Source organism: Caretta caretta, chromosome 1 (assembly GCF_965140235.1).
Source record: "Caretta caretta isolate rCarCar2 chromosome 1, rCarCar1.hap1, whole genome shotgun sequence".
NCBI lineage: Eukaryota > Metazoa > Chordata > Testudines > Cheloniidae > Caretta > Caretta caretta.
In genome coordinates, this window is record NC_134206.1 from 48,171,548 (window position 1) to 48,192,251 (window position 20,704).

Below are 20,704 nucleotides of genomic sequence, written 5' to 3' on the forward strand. Positions count from 1 at the left end.
CCAACTGCAAAATGAGATAGATGTGCTGACTAAGCCCCCTGCTAGCAGCTTCCTGAAATCTGTGCAAATGTTGCAACCCTTGAGAGCAGGGGTGGGCAAACATTTTGGGTCAAGGGTCACATCTGGGTGGGGAAATTGTGTGCAGGGCAGGGGATTGGGGTGTGGGAGGGAGTGCGGGGTGTGGGAGATGGTGCGGTGTGCAGGAATGGGCTCAGGGCAAGGGATTGGGGCAGAGAAGGAGTGCGGGGAGTATGAGGGGGTTCAGGGAAGGGGGTTGGGGTGCAGGAGAGGTGCAGAGTGCAGGAGGGGTGCGGACTGGGAGGGAGCTCAGGGCAGGGGGTTGGGGTGCAGGAGGGGTGTGGGGTGTGGCAGGGGGCTCAGGGCAAGGAGTTAGGGTGCAGCAGGGGACTCAGGGCAGGGGGTTGGAGTGCATGGAGGTGCAGGGTGCAGCGGGGGCTCAGGGCAGGGGGTTGGGGTGCAGCAGGGGGCTCAGGGCAGGGAGCTGGGGTGCAGGAGGGGTGTGAGGTGCGGCAGGGGGTTCAGGGCAGGGAGTTGGGGTACAGGAGGGGTGTGAGGTGCAGCAGGGGGCTCAGGGGAGGGGGTTGGGTGCAGCATGCAGCAGGCTTAGAGCAGGGAGTTGGGGTGCAGGAGGGGTGCAAGGTGCAGGCAATGAGGTTAGGGCAGGGAGTTGTGGGGCAGGGTGAAGGAGGGGTTCGGGCTCCAGGCTCTGGCCCGGCGCCCCGTACCTAAAGCGGCTCAGGGGTAGCAGCGGCGCGCACCGGGGCCAGGGCAGGCTCCCTTGTGGCCGGCACTATGTCCCTGCGTGATCCCTGGGCTCCACATGCTGCCCTTGCCATGCCTCCAGGGACCTCCCCTCTAGCTCCCACTGGCCGCGGTTCCCCATTCCCGGCCAATGGGAACTGCGGTGCCTGGAGGCAAGGGCAACGCATGGAGCCCTCTGCCCCCGCCCCCGGGACCACAGGGACATGCCGGCTGCTTCTGACGGTGACGCAGGGCCTGGGGCACCATGGGGGGCAATCCTGCGGGCCGGATCCAAAGCTCTGAGGGGCTGGATCTGGCCCGCAGGTTGTAGTTTGCCCACCCCTGCTTTAGAGGAAGTTTGATAAGTTGAGCAGTGCAGTCATCAGTTCTGGAAATACAATGACTCCTCCCATCTGGTTGAATTCAAGCCCTAGAAATAGCACTGAGAGGCATTAATATATGGTCTGAAATGAGCAAAACTCAATGCTCAGGCTCAAACCGACACTTACTTGCACTTCTAGCCAACCATGTCCTACTCGCTCAGAGCGCCTGTGCTCCCACAGGGGGTCAGTGGAAGGGAGGGAGGGGAAAATGAAACAGGGCTACATGGCTGGAGGGAGAAACAAACAGGGGTGACCCAGAAGAGAGAAGAGGGGCCAGTGAGAGAGAAATGAGAAGGGGGGGGGAAGGGCCCAATCCAACTGAAGTCCATGGGAGCTGTTCCGAGGTCTTTTATGTGGATTGGTGCCCTGCAGGGAGGGAGAGGCAGAGAGGAAATAGGGAAACAGGATGGGGAGTGAGATGAGATGGGGGACTAGGGAAGGAAAGAATGGGGAACAGTGATAGGAGAGAGACAGTAAAACAATAAAAGGGAGAAAAAGAGACAAAAGAGTTTAGTGCTAGGGAGGATGAAGGGAGAGATGGAAGGAAAGAATAAGAGAAGGAAAAATAAAAAGCGAGGAACAATTCACCACTTTCAGGTTAGACTCTATTCATACATTTTTTTCACAACAATTTAGAGCCTGGTGGGGAGTGGTGAGATCGGGGCCAATTGTAGCCTGGGCCTGAAGGGCATATTTTCAGATTGATGGTGGGGAAAGAGATGTATTTGCTCAGTTCATGGACCTGAACATCCTTGCAGGCTGGGTAGATGGGACACTGACCACTGTCCCAAACTGCCCCGTTGGGCATGGGGAGGATTGAACTTCCCATTCCTCACTTGTGGAACGTGATCCAGAGACTGCCCCCAAACCTGGTGGGTCTGGGGAGGCCAGGGCTGCTCAGCCAGACATCCTGTGCCCCTTCCTTGGCCCTGGTAGCTTCGTCCAGCTCCCTGGCAGCATGACTTCATTGGACTCTCCTCTGTCTATGTCGGCCTCCGAGACCCAGGGATTATACCACAAAGGTGGTAGAGCTCTAAGATGTATTAACTTTTCCAGGATCCTTCCCTGGGACCAGATAGAGGAGGATTTACATGCTCCCTTCAGCCCACCCACTGATCCTCCCAGCTACCCTCTTTCTCCCCTTTTACCTCCCCGGTACAGACCAGAGAGGTCCCTGCTAGGTCTGGAGGAAGGTGGTTAAGCCACCCACTTCTGTATGGAACAGGTGGGCTGTGTTGGATCTATGGAACAACAGTCTGGCCTGATATATATTACAAACCCACAATATCCTATCGAGAAGTCTACCTTGACACCAGGTGTCCTGTGATAGGATGGACTGGCCAAGCAGTAATATAGCATTTATAGCCATGCCAACCCTTGCTAACAGCAGACTGTTAGAAGGGTCAGACTAGAGGAGCATGCTGTTCCTTTTCATATAACGTTCCTGTTCCTGTTATGTTTCTCTAACCTTGTGGTCTGTCTTAGGCTTCCTACTAGTCATAAAGGAACACAGTAAAAGGCTGATGATTGATGATGTTAGACTACTTTACAAGTACACTCGTTATTGTCCATTATATGCTCCATGACTTGCTGTAATACTCTTCTTGGATACCAAACATTTTGAATATTGTCTCAGGGCATGGCTACACTAGAGCTACATGGCATGGCTACATGTAGAGCGCTTTGAGTTAAACCAGCCTTCGGCGAGCGCAGAAGGGAAAGCGCTGTAGTCTGTCCACACTGACAGCTTCAAGTGCACTGGCATGGCCACATTTGCGGCACTTGCAGTGGCATTGAGCGCGGTGCATTATGGGCAGCTATCCCAGCATGCAAGTGACTGCAACGTGCTTTTCAAATTGGGGTGGGGGTGGAGTGTGACAGGGAGTGTGTTGTGTGTATTTGGGGGGAGAGAGAGTAGGTTTTTGGGGGGGCTGAGAGCATGTCAGCATGATGTTTTGTAAGTTCAGACAGCAGCAGACCCCCCCTTCCCCCTCCGCCTCTCTCTCTCACACACAGCATTCCACAGTAATGGTTGCTTTGTCTCGGAGCAGGTAAGCATGGCCGCTGTCAGAAACCGAGCTTTCAAAGGGCATATCCGCATTCCTACAGTGATTCCAAAACAATGAGAAGAGTGGCCACTTGACTTCAGGGGATTATGGGACGTTTCCAGAGGCTGATCAGAGCGCAGTAATGCAACACCTTGTCCACATTGGTGCCACGGCACTCCAGCGGGAGCACAGCAAATGTTATTCCACTTGCCAAGGTGGAGTACCAGCAGCGCTGTACCTGCAGAGTCAGAGCGCTCTACGTGCCTTGCCAGTGTGGACGGGTAGTGAGCTCGTGTGCCCAGGGCTCCTTTATTGCGCTGTAACTCGCAAGTGTAGCCAAGCCCTCAGTGTTCCCATTTCCTTGAGTTGCTGGTACCCATGTATGAACTGAAAAGTGTTAATGGATGCTTTTGGGTACTTAGCACATATACCAAGCTGTGAAAATATTGATACCCACTAGCATCCACTGGTATTGTGCCCACTGTAAATCCTTTGCTTCCCAAATAAGGAAACTGGTAGATCCTGAATCTGGGTCCTTTGTGTGCTGGGGAGAGAGGGATCTTCTGGATATCCAGATAGATTAACACATTAAATCAATAAGTTAAATTAAAGTATGGTGCATACACTTGAAACTATTTCCCTAATAGTTATAATTTTCTCTGCCAGCATTTCCCAAATTTAGCAAACTAAGCCTTTCTCAAAAAAGGCTACATTTATTAGAAGTTTGAAACTACCATAATTTTTTATGTATCCGAGTGCAAAACCAGTCTGAATGTTTTTTTGGCAAGGGTTTGGAGTTTATTTTTAATGAGTAGGATAAACAATATTATTATCACATTCAGGTAACTAAAAAATAGCTACACAGATTTTCTTGATATTATTAAAAAAAATTCGGGAGTAAGAAAGCATGAGAAATCTCAGTCTAAATGTTATAATTTAGAGCAATAGGCTGATACATGCATATCTAAGCATCTATCTATGTTAATGCAAGCTAAGGCTATGATACCATGTTTTCTAGGCTAGCGTACTGTAAAAATTCAGGTGGCATCCCACAATATATAGTATAAGACTGTGACCAAGTTTTAAAGAGGAAATGGTCCTGAAGATTAGGTTCATGTTAAGGTACTCACATAACGGTGCTCTTTTACAACAAGCAAATCAAAGGTAGTCCTTTTCAGTAGCTAACTGTGCTTTGCCTGTTGCTGCTTCTGCTTTCAGGAGTTAGAAAAGAATGGATGTAAATCACTAGATATGGAGAAATTCAAGCAGGTAGTGAAGAACTGTATGGCACCACATAGAACAGTAAGTGAGCAATTCTCTTAAAAAAGTTGTATAATAGAAAACCTTTTACATTAAAGCCTAGCTCAGCTCTGGGCATAACCTTGAAATCTTGAATATATTTGATCCATGAGTTGTTGGATTGACTGGCTTCTTCCTGCAAACCCAAGAATGTTATACATCTGTACTAAAAGTTCAGAGCAAATGAGTGTTAAAGTTCCCATTCTGGGCTTGAAACTGGGAGTTCTTCCGAGTAAACACTGCAGGATTGGACCCTTTAGGACAACTCTCTTAACAGATCTGAACAACATCTGGAACTTTTTCTTCTGTGTTCAGTCTTTGGATCTGAGGATTTGAAAAGTTTAGATAAAACACAACAAATTTGGAGTATTCCAATGTGATTCACATTTGGAAACAAGCTAGGAAATCAAATAGAATTTTTTTTTAAATTTAAATAATGTAGCATTTGCAAAACCCGTTGTCCCTAGCTGGGGAGAGATGCACTATGAAAACTTAAAATCTTTTGATTATTCTTCATATACTGTACTTGTAATATATAACAATACTTTTAATATGCCTTTTTCCCGTAGAGTGATGAACAAATAGAAAAACTTTTCATGAAAATAGACTGTGCTGCAACGGGAAGAATTCAGTGGGTGAGTGAGTGTATGTGTGGGTGGTGGTTGTTTCGGGGGCTTTTTGCAGTTCGTGGATCAAAACTTTGTCAGTAAGGAAAGTGTGTCAGAATTGCAGATCCACAACTTCTGGAGACATAACTCAAGTGGGACTAAACGTTTATTTTATTCAACCTTTTTAAATCAGTGGTGGAAATTTAATTCAAAGGGAAGGGGCAAAATGTATAATTATAGTTTACAGAATATTTTGGAAAGAGAGAGAGTATTAAAATGAGATTTATTGTTTCAAATTGAAAATATTCCCCAGCATGCATCATTTTATCCTACTTTAGAGTATGACCTAGGAAGGGGTCCAAGTCTCATGGTTGAATTTTGACTTAAGTAAGCAAGAAGTTAGGAATATTATCCTGGAATCCTTTTCCAATCAAACTTACATAAATTCACAGCTCCAGCATCTTGTCAATGCTCTCTTTGTTCTGTACAGCGCTAAGCATGCAACTCGTGCTCCAAAAAATAAAGTACCTGCATCTCATGATATTAATATAGAATGTGACATTGTTTCTTCCAGCTAGAAATAATGACTAGGTAGCTGGCCAGTGAGGATTGCTGATATATTTTTTATCTTATAATAATAACAATATACTTGATAATTATTAATAAATATATTATTCGTATTATTATTATTATTATAAATAAAAAACTTGTAACCCTCAAGTTGTGAACTTAAGACATGGTTCAGCAAAGCATGTAAGGACAGGGGCCCTTGCTGGTCTGTGTAGCAGCATATTCCGATTGCATTTGCCTTTGTCCTCTCCCTCACATTCCTTCTATTTATTGCACCAACTAGTTCCATCTTGGTCATCTTAGATTACAATTTCATTGTGGCAGGTGCCTTGTTTTTCTGTATGTTTGTAAAATGCCTAGCACAAAAGGCCCCCAACTCTCACTGGTGCCTCTAGGCACCACCATAGTAACATATTCGCTGTCTTTCTATTATAACTATGAATCACCAGCTCTTTTCTGTACTAGGATGAGTTCTGCACATACATGCAGCTAGAATATGCAGAACAAGACGTGTCATCTGCCCGATTAAAGGAGCTGACATTCTCGCTTCCTGCTGTGATAGTAGAACGCTCTCCTGGAGAGCCTGTCCTGCGCATTTGTTCTCTGTTTGACAACACCTTAGTAATGACTCAAGAAGATGGAGTTATTTCCTTCTGGTCTCCACAACTAAAGCTGAAACGAAGCAAGATGGTTTTTGTATGTGCATTTTATTTTCTCAGTAACTGCTCAGGTTTCATGGAAATGCTAGAACGCTTGATTTCATTGACAATTAAATTGTTTATTTTAAGTACAACATTGTAAATCATGATTGATTCTGCTATATTACCAGCACGATAGGGAACTGCTCTTAAAATATAAGTTTTTATTATGCTCCCTTGTTCTATGGTGATTTAAAGCAGAAATGATTCTTTACATGCTGTTCGGAATAAAAGTTTGTAATGGCTGAATTTGCAGAGGTCCTGAGCACCCTCCTGGCTTTTCCTGAGGTGACCTGGGAAAAGTACATGTTAAATGCAGTTGAATTTAACTGAAATTACACAAGCAAGGTGGAGAAGGATCATACATGTGGGGCTGGAAGGGACCTCAAGAAGTCATCAAGTAAGCTCCCTGAGCTGAGGCAGGAGCAAGTATACCTAGACCATCCCTCTTCTGGTGGTTCTGGAATACTCCACAACCCTGCCCACAGGATAATAAACGGTAATAACATCACCAGAACAAACTTGTATTTGCTGAGCGTGTGATGCTGTTCACGAGTAACTTCTCAGAGGTATTAACCTTTTTTGAGTGCTGTAGGTCCTGATCCAGTGACAATGGCTATCAACTCTACCAGGGTTCAGTGGGACTTGAGTGCTCAGCACCCTGCAGGGTTGGACCTGTATATAATAATTTGACACCATATAACGTTTTGAGATTTGCTTCTGGGCTATATCCTGTAGGCAGCAGCTTTGTGTGTAAGAAATGGTTCCACTCAGAGGGACTTGGGAAATGAAATGAACTAAGGGCTGATCCCAAGAGATGCTGAGTGCCTCTTAATTCCCATTATATTCAGTGGGAAGTGTCCTGTGCTTTGCAGGATCTGGCTATAAAGGACATATACTCTTCCTAGTTAACCTATGCAACCCCCTTTCAGTGGGTTTGCAACAGTGTCACCAAGAACAGATTCAGCCCTCATCTGTGGTGTCTTGTCTTTTCATATGATGTAGGGATGACAACTAGCTCTCTCACTTTTTAGGAAAAATCTGTCAACAAAAAATCTAAGTGGGCGACAGATTTCACTGTTATGACACATTACAACAAACTCATCCTGGGAACTGGGTAAGTGCTGTTCTTTACCAGAATCAGAACTAAAATTGAATGTGGTATTATCAGCACTAATTATCTCTGGGGGCTGGGAACTTGCAGAATAACGCTACGTAAGTGAAACAGTTGGTGATGTGAGTTCCAAAAATGCTGTCACAGCTGGTGTTCTTGTGGACAGCCTCATGGTGGCTGAACTGCCCCCTCACACCCACAGAGAGTCTTTCCAGGTCAGTGTAGAGTGAGATTGGGAATGCAGAATAGGGAAGCGTGTGCTGACCATATTGTCATTAATTAATTCATTTATTAGGTTATTAATAATCATAACATAAAGCTGTGTATGCCCCTTTAAAGACATAAAACCTGTTCCTTGTCCTGAAGTGCCTGAATCTAAGTTATTGTACCAGCCCACACCCCCAGACCCTTAAATACCAGGTTCAGGATTTAATCCAGCCCAAACTGGTAATGAAATGACAAAAAGTTATTCCTATCTGATGGCTGCTCAGTGGCCTATGTGCAATGAGATTGGTGATCTCAATCCAAATTCCTATGAAAGGATGCCCCTACCTGAAAAATCACCACCACAGATTTCAAGCTTGTTACAGTCCTCTGCTAAGAGGCCAAGGATGGAGTGAACATGGAGATTGGTCCCTTAGAGGAGGTCTCTCAGGGTCAGGGATTAGGGCTTGGCTACACTTGTGAGTTAGAGCGCATTAAAGCAGCCCCTGGTGCCCTAGCTCACTCCCTGTCCACACTGGCAAGGCAGGTAGAGCACTCTGACTCCATGGCTAGAGCGCTCCCGGTACTCCACGTCGGCGAGAAGATTAACACTTGTTGCATAGTGGCTGAAACGCCCGGGCGTCACTGTGAATGAGGTGTTGCATTAGTGCACTCTGATCAGCCTCCGGAAACATCCCATAATCCCCTGAAGTCAAGTGGCCACTCTTCTCATTGTTTTGGAATCACTGTAGGAATGCGGATATGCCCTTTGAAAGCTCCGTTTCTGACAGCGGCCATGCTTACCTGCTCCGAGACAAAGCAACCTTTAGTGTGGAATGCTGTGTGTGAGAGAGAGAGGGGGAGGGGGGTCTGCTGCTATCTGAACTTACAAAACAGCATGCTGACGTGTTCTCAGCCCCCCAAAAACTCACTCTTTCTGCACATACAACACACTCCCTGTCACACACCACTCCACCCCACCCCCCCATTTGAAAATCACGTTGCAGTCACTTGCATGCTGGGATAGCTTCCCATAATGCACCGCTCCCAATTCCGCTGCAAGTGCAGCAAATGTGTACACGCCAGTGCGCTCAAAGCCGTCAGTGTGGACAGATTGCAGGGCTTTCCCTCTTGTGCACTATGAAGGCTGGTTTAACTCAAAGTGCTCTACATGTGCAAGTGTATCCATATCCTTAGATACATTGGTGGGTAAGAAATGGTTCCACTCAGAGGGACTTGAGAAATGAAACGAACTAAGGGGCAGTGTGGAGAAGATTGTCTTGCAACATCCTCAAAACACTTGTTTGATAGTTAAACAGAAGATTTCAATCTCCAGGACTGCTAGATAAACAACATCCTTAAATTAACTACACTTCACACCCATTAAAAAATATAATTTAAAAGACAAACTGTTTAAAAGAAAAGATTAACAGTGCCTCAAAGGGATGACTGAAATCTGCTGCTCATTTAAAATCTGTCTTGTTTTCTGACAGGGATCGTGAAATCCAGTTGTATGAGATGTCCAACTTCGAACCATACTGCCAGATCAGTGGTTTGGAAGCAATCCCTTTAAAACTTGACTATTGGTAAGCAATGTTCTATGTTCATGTTGTCAGTCCCAGGTCAACAGTATTTCATTGCACACTTTTAGACACAAGGTATTTATTTGTGATATCTGTCTGGTCTTGGTATCATCTCAGTGTTCAGTTTTTCTGTTTGTGTGGTATCTTGTGCTATTTCTTTTCAACATCCTGTCAGACATACAGTGTTTTGTTGTCAGTTCATCATTTTATCCCTATAGATGATGATCAGAGTTTTACTTTTCTACTTCAATTTGTACATTTTGGCTCTTATTAAGCAAGATAGTGGGACACTCATATGCTTAAAGTTAGGCAAGTGCTAAAGTACAGTGGTGCATCAGGGCTGTAACGGGAAGTGAATATCAGTCTTCATAATGTGCATGTTGAAAAGCTATCACCAAAATATTGTGCACGGATAAATATGCAATGAGGGTGGGAGGTAGGAGATTACTCTGACTGGATATTGTGGTAGAAGTTGAGTAGTGTGGATGAAATGACCTCAGTGCTTCCTCGTGAAGTTCTATAGTAGTTACCGCGTATTGGAGATCATTAAGCAACTGGAAAGCCTCATTTTATTTCCTATAAAAACGTGTTTATTTCTCTTTGTTTCAAAATCTTACCAAAACACGCATCTGTCTCATGTTCATGTACACAGAATTCCTATGCAACCTTGGGCAAATTACCTGAGGTAGAATTTCAAAAGTACTGTAGTGATTTACGAGTCAGTCCATGGGGGGGGGGGGGGGGGGGGCGCGGGGCGGTGGCGGTCCAGAGGTGCCACGGGTGCTGGGGAAGGTGGCCCGGGGGACTCCGCTGTTGCTGGGGCGGGAGGTTGTCAGGGCTATCAGGGGCTCCCTACCCAGCTCCATGTCTCTGCAGCTCCTAGGCGGTGGAGGAGTCAGGGGGCTCGGCACACTGCTCCTGCCACAAGCGCCAGCTGCCACAGCTCCCACTGGCCAGGAACTGCAGCCAATGGGAGCTGCGGGGGCAAGACCTGCAGGCATGAGCAGTGTGCGGTGCAGAGCCCCCCTCATTCTCCCCCCCGACCCCTTCGCCACCTAGGAGCTGCACTCCTAGGTAAGCCCCACTCTGAGGTAAGCTCCCCCCTGCCCCTAGCCCCCTCCCACACACCCAAACTGCTGCTGCTGGCCCAGGGGCTGCCCAAGTCGGGCAGCCCTTGGGCCAGCACCAGCAGCTGCAGAAGTCACTGAGGTCACAAAAAGTTACGGAATCCGTGACTTCTGTGACCTCCGTGACAGACTCGCAGCCTAACTCATAGGTCATGTTTCCTAGACCTGTAATCATTTATGTTGCTCTCCTCTGGACTTTCTCCAATTTGTCCACATCTTTCCTGAAATGTGGCACCCAGAACTGGGCACAGTACTCCAGTTGAGGCCTAATCAGCGTGGAGTAGAACGGAAGAATTACTTCTCATGTTTTGCATACAATCCTCCTGCTAATACATCCCAGAATGATGTTTGCTTTTTTTTTTTTTTTTTTGCAGTAGTGTTGACTCTTGACTCTCATTTAGCTTGTGATCCACTGTGACTCCCAGATCCCTTTCTGCAGTGTTCCTTCCTTGGCAGTCATTTCCCATTTTGTATATGTGCAACTGATTGTTCCTTCCTAAGTAGAATACTTTGCATTTGTCCTTATTGAATTTCATCCTACTTACTTCAGACCATTTCTCTAGTTTGTCCAGATCATTTTGAATTTTAATCCTATCCCCCAAAGTATTTGCAACTCCTCCAAGCTTGATATCAACCACAGACCTCGTAAGTGTACTCTCTGTGTGATTTTCTAAATCATTGATGAAGATATTGAACAGAACTGGACATGTTGAGCCACTGTTTTTCTTCACTTAAAAAAAATCTCCCTGTGCACAGTCTGTGTTCTAGTTTATGGCATTAAACTCTGCATTTATGACATTAAATTCTGCATTACATTCCTGGTGCCAAATGCAACATGGAGTAAATGGGTCCCTGAATATGTCAAGGCCAAATTGAGCAGGGACATGAATGAGGGAGTGGCTTACACTTTGTGTCAAAGTAGTGAAGTAATTTTCACCAATTTGTCATTCTGTGGATGTGCAAAAACAGGGGTAACATAGAGAAGTATTCTATTTGTGTTCTCCTTCATCACTACCTCTATCTCTCTCATCACTGTAGTATCCGAGTGCCTTCTGGTAGTGCATAAACAACACAACTAACATCTGTCATGTGTGGTTTGTTCTCTCTCTGTGTGTTCATGGCAGAGAAAAGAAGCCAAAGATGTGTACCTTTCACTTGGAGCAGAAGGTAGTGAGGTTTGTGGTGGCCCTCAGTTCCTAGGGGAATTCATTATGCAGTGTTGGATCAGCCTCTAATAAGTTCTTGTCTCCTGCACAGACGAGCTTCACCTTTGTGACAGAAAATTCCATTATGCCTGAGGAGCAGAATTATTGATCATTGTCTTCATCCCAGAGCTTTATGTGATTTTTAGGTATCCTAGGCCATTGGGTTATCAGGAATCTCTGTCGCATGCATATTGCTCGCTGGTTTGATGATGTTCGTTGTGGTTTCACACTTAACAGGATAGGCTGCGTGAATGTCGTCATATTCCAACCTGTTATCAGCAATATGTAAGATAAAGCAGCCCTCTCTCTCCATTAACATTTACTTGCAGTTTGCACCATCCACAACACTGGTGGGGACCAAATTTGTCCCTGGTGTAAGTAGATAGACCTCCCATTGAGTTAAGGAGAACATTTATCCTTATACCAGGCCTGAATTTAGTCTTCACAGAATGCTACACCTGTGAACAGCGGCGGATTAGAGGTTTGTGGGGCCCTGGGCCAGAACAAGGTGGGGAGGAGTGCTAGGCAGGCAGAGCAGGTTGGGGTGCCCACTTTTCTGGGGTCCCCCCAGTTGGCTGGGGCACCTGGGCCCCGTTGGTCCAGTGGCTAATCCACCACTGGCTGTGAACATGGCATTTGTTTTGTCTAATGTATGTTTCACTCAGTCCGACTTTTATTTCTTTTAAACTGAAGTGTTTTGACTAGATTGCACTTATCCTTTTTTCCATCTTTTTTTAGTTGCACTGATCCTGATGAGTGCATGATTCTGTATGGTGATGACCAGGTAGATTTTTTTGGTGTGTTTTTTAAAACAACAACAAAACAGTGGTTGATATAAGTAGGGCCCGTCATTTATTTAATTTTTCCAGGGAATTATCAGTGTTTATTACTACAACAAAAACAGGTGAAAATTGGTGGAAAAAACTATTAATAATTTTTCTGGATAAATATTGGGGTTTATTTTGGTGGATGGAAGGACAGGGGGAAAAGTATTCAGTAAATTAATGCTTTGATGAACGGAATTCAATGTGGCTTGCTGCGGAACTAAAACAGAACTTAAATACAATGCCACCTTTGACTTTAAGAAAACAATATATCTCTAATCCCCAAATAAAACTTTTCATTTGAATAAACAGTTTACGTTGTAGACTTAGACCCATTAGCCTATAAATATTTAAATTTAATAATTGGGCCACACCATTTGCAGTGCATACACTCAACTTCATCCTTTTCTCCTGTTTTTGTTTTTTTAAAACTTTCAACTACTTCCTGTGTTCTGAAAAAAGAAAAGGAGTACTTGTGGCACCTTAGAGACTAACCAATTTATTTGAGCATAAGCTTTCGTGAGCTACAGCTCACTTCATCGGATGCATACTGTGGAAAGTGTAGAAGATCTTTTTATACACACAAAGCATGAAAAAATACCTCCCCCCACCACACTCTCCTGCTGGTAATAGCTTATCTAAAGTGAGCACTCTCCTTACAATGTGTATGATAATCAAGGTGGGCCATTTCCAGCACAAATCCAGGGTTTAACAAGAACATCTGAGGAGGCGGCGGGGGGTAGGAAAAAACAAGGGGAAAAAACAAGTCCGTCTTTGTGTGGAATGTTGGTGTAGAGGGCTTCTACATCCATAGTGGCCAGGATGGTGTTATCAGGAAGATCACCGATAGATTGTAGTTTCCTCAGGAAGTCAGTGGTGTCTCAAAGGTAGCTGGGAGTGCTGGTAGCGTAGGGCCTGAGAAGGCAGTCTACATAGCCAGACAGTCCTGCTGTCAGGGTGCCAATGCCTGAGATGATGGGGCTATGGATGTAGAAACCCTCTACACCCACATTCCACACACAGATGGACTACAAGCCATCAAGAACACTATCCCCAATAATGTCACGGCTAACCTGGTGGCTGAACTTTGTGACTTTGTCCTTACGCATAACTATTTTACATTTGGGGACAATGTATACCTTCAAATCAGCGGCATTGCTATGGGTACCCGCATGGCCCCACAGTATGCCAACATTTTTATGGCTGACTTAGAACTACGCTTCCTCAGCTCTTGTCCCCTAACGCCCCTACTCTACTTGCGCTATATTGATGACATCTTCATCATCTGGACTCATGGAAAAGAAGCCCTTGAGGAATTCCACCATGATTTCAACAATTTCCATCCCACCATCAACCTCAGCCTGGTCCAGTCCACAGAAGAGATCCACTTCCTGGACACTACAGTGCTAATAAACGATGGTCACATAAACACCACCCTATACCGGAAACCTACTGACCGCTATTCCTACCTACATGCCTCCAGCTTTCATCCTGACCACACCACATGATCCATTGTCTACAGCCAAGCTCTGCGATACAATCGCATTTGCTCCAACCCCTCAGACAGAGACAAACACCTACAAGATCTCTATCAAGCATTCTTACAACTACAATACCCACCTGCGGAAGTGAAGAAACAGATTGATAGAGCCAGAAGAGTTCCCAGAAGTCACCTACTACAGGACAGGCCTAACAAAGAAAATAACAGAACGCCACTAGCCGTCACCTTCAGCCCCCAACTAAAACCCTTCCAACGCATTATCAAGGATCTACAACCTATCCTGAAGGATGACCTAACACTCTCACAAATCTTGGGAGACAGGCCAGTCCTTGCCTACAGACAGCCCCCCAACCTGAAGCAAATACTCACCAGCAACCACATACCACACAACAGAACCACTAACCCAGGAACCTATCCTTGCAACAAAGCCCGTTGCCAGCTGTGCCCACATATCTATTCAGGGGACACCATCACAGGGCCTAATAACATCAGCCACACTGTCAGAGGCTCGTTCACCTGCACATCCACCAATGTGATATATGCCATCATGTGCCAGCAATGCCCCTCTGCCATGTACATTGGTCAAACTGGATAGTCTCTACGTAAAAGAATAAATGGACACAAATCAGATGTCAAGAATTATAACATTCATAAACCAGTTGGAGAACACTTCAATCTCTCTGGTCACGCGATTACAGACATGAAAGTTGCGATATTACAACAAAAAAACTTCAAAACCAGACTCCAGCGAGAGACTGTTGAATTGGAATTCATTTGCAAATTGGATACAATTAACTTAGGCTTGAATAGAGACTGGGAGTGACTAAGTCATTATGCAAGGTAACCTATTTCCCCTTGTTTTTTCCTACCCCCTGCCGCCTCCTCAGATGTTCTTGTTAAACCCTGGATTTGTGCTGGAAATGGCCCACCTTGATTATCATACACATTGTAAGGAGAGTGATCACTTTAGATAAGCTATTACCAGCAGGAGAGTGGGGTGGAGGGAGGTATTTTTTCATGCTTTGTGTGTATAAAAAGATCTTCTACACTTTCCACAGTATGCATCCGAAGAAGTGAGCTGTAGCTCACGAAAGCTTATGCTCAAATAAATTGGTTAGTCTCTAAGGTGCCACAAGTACTCCTTTTCTTTTTGCAAATACAGACTAACACGGCTGTTACTGTGAAACCTGTGTTCTGAAACATATTCTGATACAGATTTTCGTTTTCTTTCCATTTTAGTGTGTCAGATCTTTAAACCGTTATCTGCGAATAGTTTGAAATGTGTACATGATGGGCGTGAGATTCATCAGTATGTTCAAATTTGCATGCACTTCAGAGCTTGCATGCGTGCCTGTTTTCTTTATTGTTTTATCTTCTACACTAATACGTAGCCTTACTTCAACAGGCAGCTTTTGTATTCATGTATTAACAGACTAAGGTATTATCGTAATACATATATCTCATGCAATGTATTGTATTTTCCTAATAAAACAAGTTATTTTTTATATATTTGAATGATACAAAAGTAGAGAAAATCAGAAAAAACGAATAATACTTTCTGTAAAACCTGGGATTTTTTTTGGTAAAAATTGGTTTAATCTGAAAACAAAGGGGCTTAAATATAAGCCATGAACTCACGGGGCATCCCTTAGATCTTTGGGTAATCAGGGACCTGTCCTAGAAGTGTCTCCTGGCCAGTCTCCCTGATTATCCAATGGATGGGGTGTGTAAGGTACACCTTTTATACAGTAGGTTGCAGGACTGCTACTTGTAGGTCAGGCTTCTGTACCAGATACAGACTGACTACAGAGCTTCCTTCCCAGAGAGATATACCAGAGGTGTTCACTGTAAGATCCTTTAAAGCACTTCCTGGCTCTAGCTGTGACCAGCTCAGATAAAGTATGGCACCCCCTTGTGGCTGAAGCCCCCATATCAGAACCTCCCCCTCCCCCTAGTGCATCCTGCTTGCCAGAAGGCCCCACCAATCAACACATCCCCCTCCTTCCCCGCGCCTCCCGCCCACTGCAATCAGCTGTTTCGCGGCATGCGGGAGGCTCTGGGCGGGAGGGGGAAGGAGCGAGGATGCGGCGTGCTTGGGGGAGGGGGCGGAACGGGATGGGAAGAGGCAGGTGGGGTGGAGTGGGGGAGGAGTCTCGGGCAGAGCTGGGGGTCGAGCACCCCCCCGGCACATTGGAAAGTCGGCGCCTGTGTCCATATAGTTGCTGTTGGTGCATGGGATGAGGTATACCACATGTTGTGATAGGACCCAGGGATCCTGGAAGCTTGTGTCTCTCAAACAAAAGTTGGTCCAATAAAGGATATTACCTCACCCACCTTGTCTATACAACATTAATTATCCATCTGCTAAATATAGTCCAGAAATTCTTATTCTGGTAAATCTCCTCCCACTTACTTCAGGGACTGAATAAGAACTACAGGATTTGGCCCTATCCGTTTAGATTTTTATAACAACTTTTTTTTTCTCTTTTCAGGGGTGTGTGAATATCTTGCTTTTGTCTTCTGTGGGGGAGCTCCTACGGTAAGGACTTTACATTGTAGATGTAATTTTAAAAACTGACAGAACTTCCCCCCCAGTCAGAGGTTTCTGCGCGCCCTGTTGAGTAGGTTGCCCGGTGCTAGGGCAGGGTGCCTCTCCCTGACTCTGGCCCCAGGCAAGGATCAGGGCACTCTGAGTGCCATCCAGCCACTCTTCCAAATCATGCAGTGTTAACTTTGTTGACATTTAACTCAGATACCCAGTGATGAGGATGAACTATTTAATTCCTCATGGAGGAGAGGAAGAGTCACAGACTGCACAATTTACTGTGAGTGACATCTCATTTTGCTGCCATAAGTGGGTGGCATTTAGGAGATGGCACTAATTATTTTTTGCCCAGAGTCATAAGGGAGCCAGGACCCAGGAGCCCAGTAGAGCCCATGGGCACATTCAAGCCATACTAAGGAGGAGCTCAGAAAGCCACAAGATCTACTCCAAGCAGTGTTTCATTTTGGCAAGTCACATGGGCAGGGCTTGGAAGAGTATGGCTGCCTTTTTCCCTCCCCCAGTAAGACCCCTGCCCACTAGTGACTCCCAGCAAGTGGTCTGCCCTCCCCAATCCGCCAGGCCTCCCTGGATCCTTGCTAATATAGACTGTGGCGGGATGGTCACCCCGCCATGCCTCGAAGGGCTTAAAACAGCCTAAGAGACGGCTGTAGCCGGAGGAAAGCTACGCTGATTGGCGGAAGTAGCCACAGGTGGGGCCACGCCCCAGTCAGGCCACAGCTGGCCCTATAAGAGGGCTGTTAGCCAGGAGCAGAGACAGCCACTTTCTCTAGCTACATGGAGAGAGAGGGACCTGGCTGCTTGGGAAGCTGAAGAGGGTACCTAAGGCAGAGCAGTGCTGGGGAAGGGCAGAGGGAGCTGGGGAGCTCCAGCCTAGCGGAGCTGCAAGCCGAGGTAAAGGCCCACAAAAGAGTAGTAAAGCTGCAGAGGAGCAGCCCAGACCTAAACAGCAGCAGCTGGTCTGATTCCCCCCCTTGCCAATGATGAGTGGTACAGACTGCAGTCTGCCCCAGGGAGTGGGGGCTAGACGATGACTGAGAGTAGCCACTGAGGCAAGGGAGGGATTGGGGGTTCCCTGGGAGGGGAGACCCAGACTGAGGGGGTATTGCCAGGGGGCAGAACCCTTATCTAGAAAGGCACCAAGGTCTGGGAGGGGCATGGGGCCAGTTGCAGGCAAGACACTGACTGGCAGAGGGCACTCCTGGCTGAAAAGAGCTAATTCCCTGGACAACCAGCAGGAGGCGCCACAGCGGTGAGTCGTTGCCCTGTCACATAGACCCAGGCAGATCCCTTGCTGGCTTCTCCAGCAGCTACTCTTCTTTCCTCAGCAGGGTGTCTGCTGGAGCAGCCTACAATCAGAAATTGCTGGGGCAACTTTTCAGTATCCCAAAAGGCAAGATAAATAGCTACAATCTTTTAAAATAACAACCTTGGGTTGGGAGTTTAATGCCAGAGAAATAGTCCAGATTTTAGGAGTGTGAGGAAATATTTGCTTCCTAGCACTTAAGGATGATGGCTGCTGTCTCTCTTCTCTTCTTTGTCCCTGGATTTTTCAGAACGTGGAAGAAACTGCCAAAAGCTGAAAACCTGCCTAGTGTTAGCATTGAGAATGCTGTTCTTTCTCCAAATGTGACTTACATTCGTTGGAAAGTGCATGGAGACTGGGTTACACAGGTAAAAGAACCAAAATCTTTCTCACTCCAAAATAAATAAAATAGAAAGTTTTCCACAAATGAAATTGTCATGGGAATAGGTAAATAAGGTTTCAGCCACAGCATCTAGTCAGTCTACAGAAAAAAACTCTTATTTGTCAATTAGAATAGCACTGTCAGCAGTATGATAGGAAGAACAGGAAAATGGCACAAACTGTCAAACTTGATAGAATTAGGGCTTGACAATAGAGAATAAGGCATGAAATTCAGATTGAAAGTTGTGAAGCCCAAATTCAACACCTGTTTAGTTTTCAGTTGGACTTCAGTAGTGCTAGCTTTTAAAGTTAGGCGAGTGCATAAACTCCTTGCTGGGGCCTGAATAAGGAGAGATCTGAGTTTGGGATTATTGCACCCCCAGGATCCAAAGTCAGAAGCTAAAGGAGAGTGGGCATGGAACTAAAGAAATGCTCTCGATCTCTTCTAGCCCTGACTGCAAGGTGTACAAACTTTGAAGTTGTCGCTGCCCCTGGACTGACTGTTGCCCATTCTTGACCTTTCAACAGTGTCATTTTGGGGGATAAAAAGGAAGTATTTGATAGCTCTCTGAAGCTATTCTGAGTTTTGGAATGTTAAATATAGTCTTAGTGGCATATTTATACATTGTCTCACTAGCTGATCTGATGAGATAAATAGAGCCCTGCAAATCTGTGGATATCCGCTTTTTATCCATGGACCATCTTTGCAGATTGTGAACTGGATGTGGATACAAATTTTGTATCTGCTCAGGGCACTAGAGAGAAAATGTATTTATTATAGCACCATACATTTTTTTTTAAAGCTATGCCGTCATATCTAGAAAGAATTTTAGCCCCATTGCACAGACCAAGCAACTGGGTCACTATTGCAGCCTTAGCACTGGAGTAACCTCTGCACAGCTTTACACCCCTTTCATATCTAGAGTAATGGCTTCCTCTTCCCCCAGCCCCAGTGTGCTCGTCATTGGATAAGTGTGGCTCAGACATCAGGTTCCCAAATCCTGAACCCTTGTGCAGCAGCACCACATTGGGCTAGATCCTGGAGGACCCTCCTTGACCTTGGAGGAAGGGTCAAGACTTGTTCTAAAATCAGCTTTATGGGTCGTGTTTTACGTTCTTGAAGGCCGATAACCAGTCTGGGGGTTACATGCCGTGGTACATGATGGGAGCTGAGTATTTTTTTTACTTTTCTAATGCTGCTGTTGCTGCTTTCTGCAAGCAGTGGGGGCCCCACCAAGCCGACTGTAGCTCAGATGAAGTAGCAGATTGTTTTCCATGTTCTGGTCCATCAGGGAAGAAGTAGGGAAGCCTCTGACTTCCGCAGAGAGTCCTGAAATGGAACTTAGAATCTGTATGTCATGCTTTTGGATACACAAAGGAGTGAGGTACACACATTTTGCCCTTTTTACGTGAGAAAAACAGCAGGAATGTGCTGGAATAAGAGCCACTGTAATGCACCCACTCAACCCACCCTTAGGCAAACAACTTTAAATGTTCTTATTATTCATCCTGCCTTCAGAAAGAAAAACATTATAAGAACAGAAACAAATGAAATAATCCCAGCAGATTATATTCTCTTCTAATCTGTATTGTGTATCATTCATATATAACAGTAATCTCTTGTTCTGTTCCTTTTAGCTGCACTACTATGATTCCATTAAAGCAGTGATTTCTACCTCCAACCATGAACCTACAGCTTTAGTAATAGGTAACCATTTTACTCCTATTAAGGCCTCTAGGAATTTCTTTCAATTTAATGTTTCTCTGATTTACACTCCGTTCCATCTCCATGTCTGCAATCTTACTTTGCTGTCACCTAGTTGGCTTTATTTCTAGTAGTGCCACTGTGTGTAAGATTGTAATTGGTAATGGGAGAATCTCAAAGGATTTTTCAGTCTTCTGATTTAGTTCAGCTAAACATCCTATCATTAGGAGGCTAGAATGACCTTCCACAAGGGCATATTGTGTCCTCAGAGCCAGCTGAGTCAGAAGTAAGGGCAATTTTTAAATGCCATCTGGGGCTGCATAGGAGACACACCAATCAGTGCATGTCCCAGCTGGCTTGGGCCCAATCCCTTTCCCTCACCAGCCCCACTCAGTTTGGGAGATGAACCAGCTGGCCATGGGCCTTCTGGCAGAAGGCAAGTCACAAGCCGCTTTCACTGCTGTATCCCTGCTCCCATGGATTTACAGTACCTCTGACAAGGGCCTGCATCAAGCCCAGTATGTTTGTCCAAACTATCTATTCTCTTGTTTCCATCACAATTATGTGGCTATTAGTGGAAACCTTACAAGAACAGGCTTTCTCCTGAGACTGCCAACTCTTTCATTCCTGTTCCAGGTGGATATACCATAAGACTAGCGTTTGCATGGTGTTTTACACACACTAATGTAGTGAGTAAAAACCTCCTTTTATCTACTGTATAAAAGCCAGTTGCTTGGGACAGGTTTACTACCCATCTCCTATTTCTCTGAAATATTTTCTAGTCCTTCTGATATTTTTATCATTGCTCGTTCAAGAACATTGC

At 45.4% G+C, this 20,704-nt stretch overlaps 1 protein-coding gene across 5 annotated transcripts in view; it reads left to right on the forward strand.

The window, feature by feature from the left end:
- LOC125635341 (cilia- and flagella-associated protein 337) overlaps positions 1 to 20,704 on the forward strand; it is a 74,648-nt gene that overhangs the window by 23,173 nt on the left and 30,771 nt on the right. For 4 of the 5 annotated variants that reach the window (XR_007356234.2, XM_048846928.2, XM_048846938.2 and 1 more), the window contains 9 exons: positions 4,412 to 4,495; positions 5,062 to 5,127; positions 6,136 to 6,366; positions 7,403 to 7,485; positions 9,180 to 9,272; positions 12,340 to 12,385; positions 16,419 to 16,465; positions 18,046 to 18,163; positions 19,815 to 19,884. Coding sequence is in view for 4 of the 5 variants with exons in the window: in XM_048846928.2 (XP_048702885.2) it covers positions 4,412 to 4,495; positions 5,062 to 5,127; positions 6,136 to 6,366; positions 7,403 to 7,485; positions 9,180 to 9,272; positions 12,340 to 12,385; positions 16,419 to 16,465; positions 18,046 to 18,163; positions 19,815 to 19,884 (838 nt within the window). In the remaining variant the exon portion in view is untranslated. The remainder of the gene's footprint in view (positions 1 to 4,411; positions 4,496 to 5,061; positions 5,128 to 6,135; positions 6,367 to 7,402; positions 7,486 to 9,179; positions 9,273 to 12,339; positions 12,386 to 16,418; positions 16,466 to 18,045; positions 18,164 to 19,814; positions 19,885 to 20,704) is intronic. The other variant, XM_075127766.1, reaches the window with a different exon arrangement.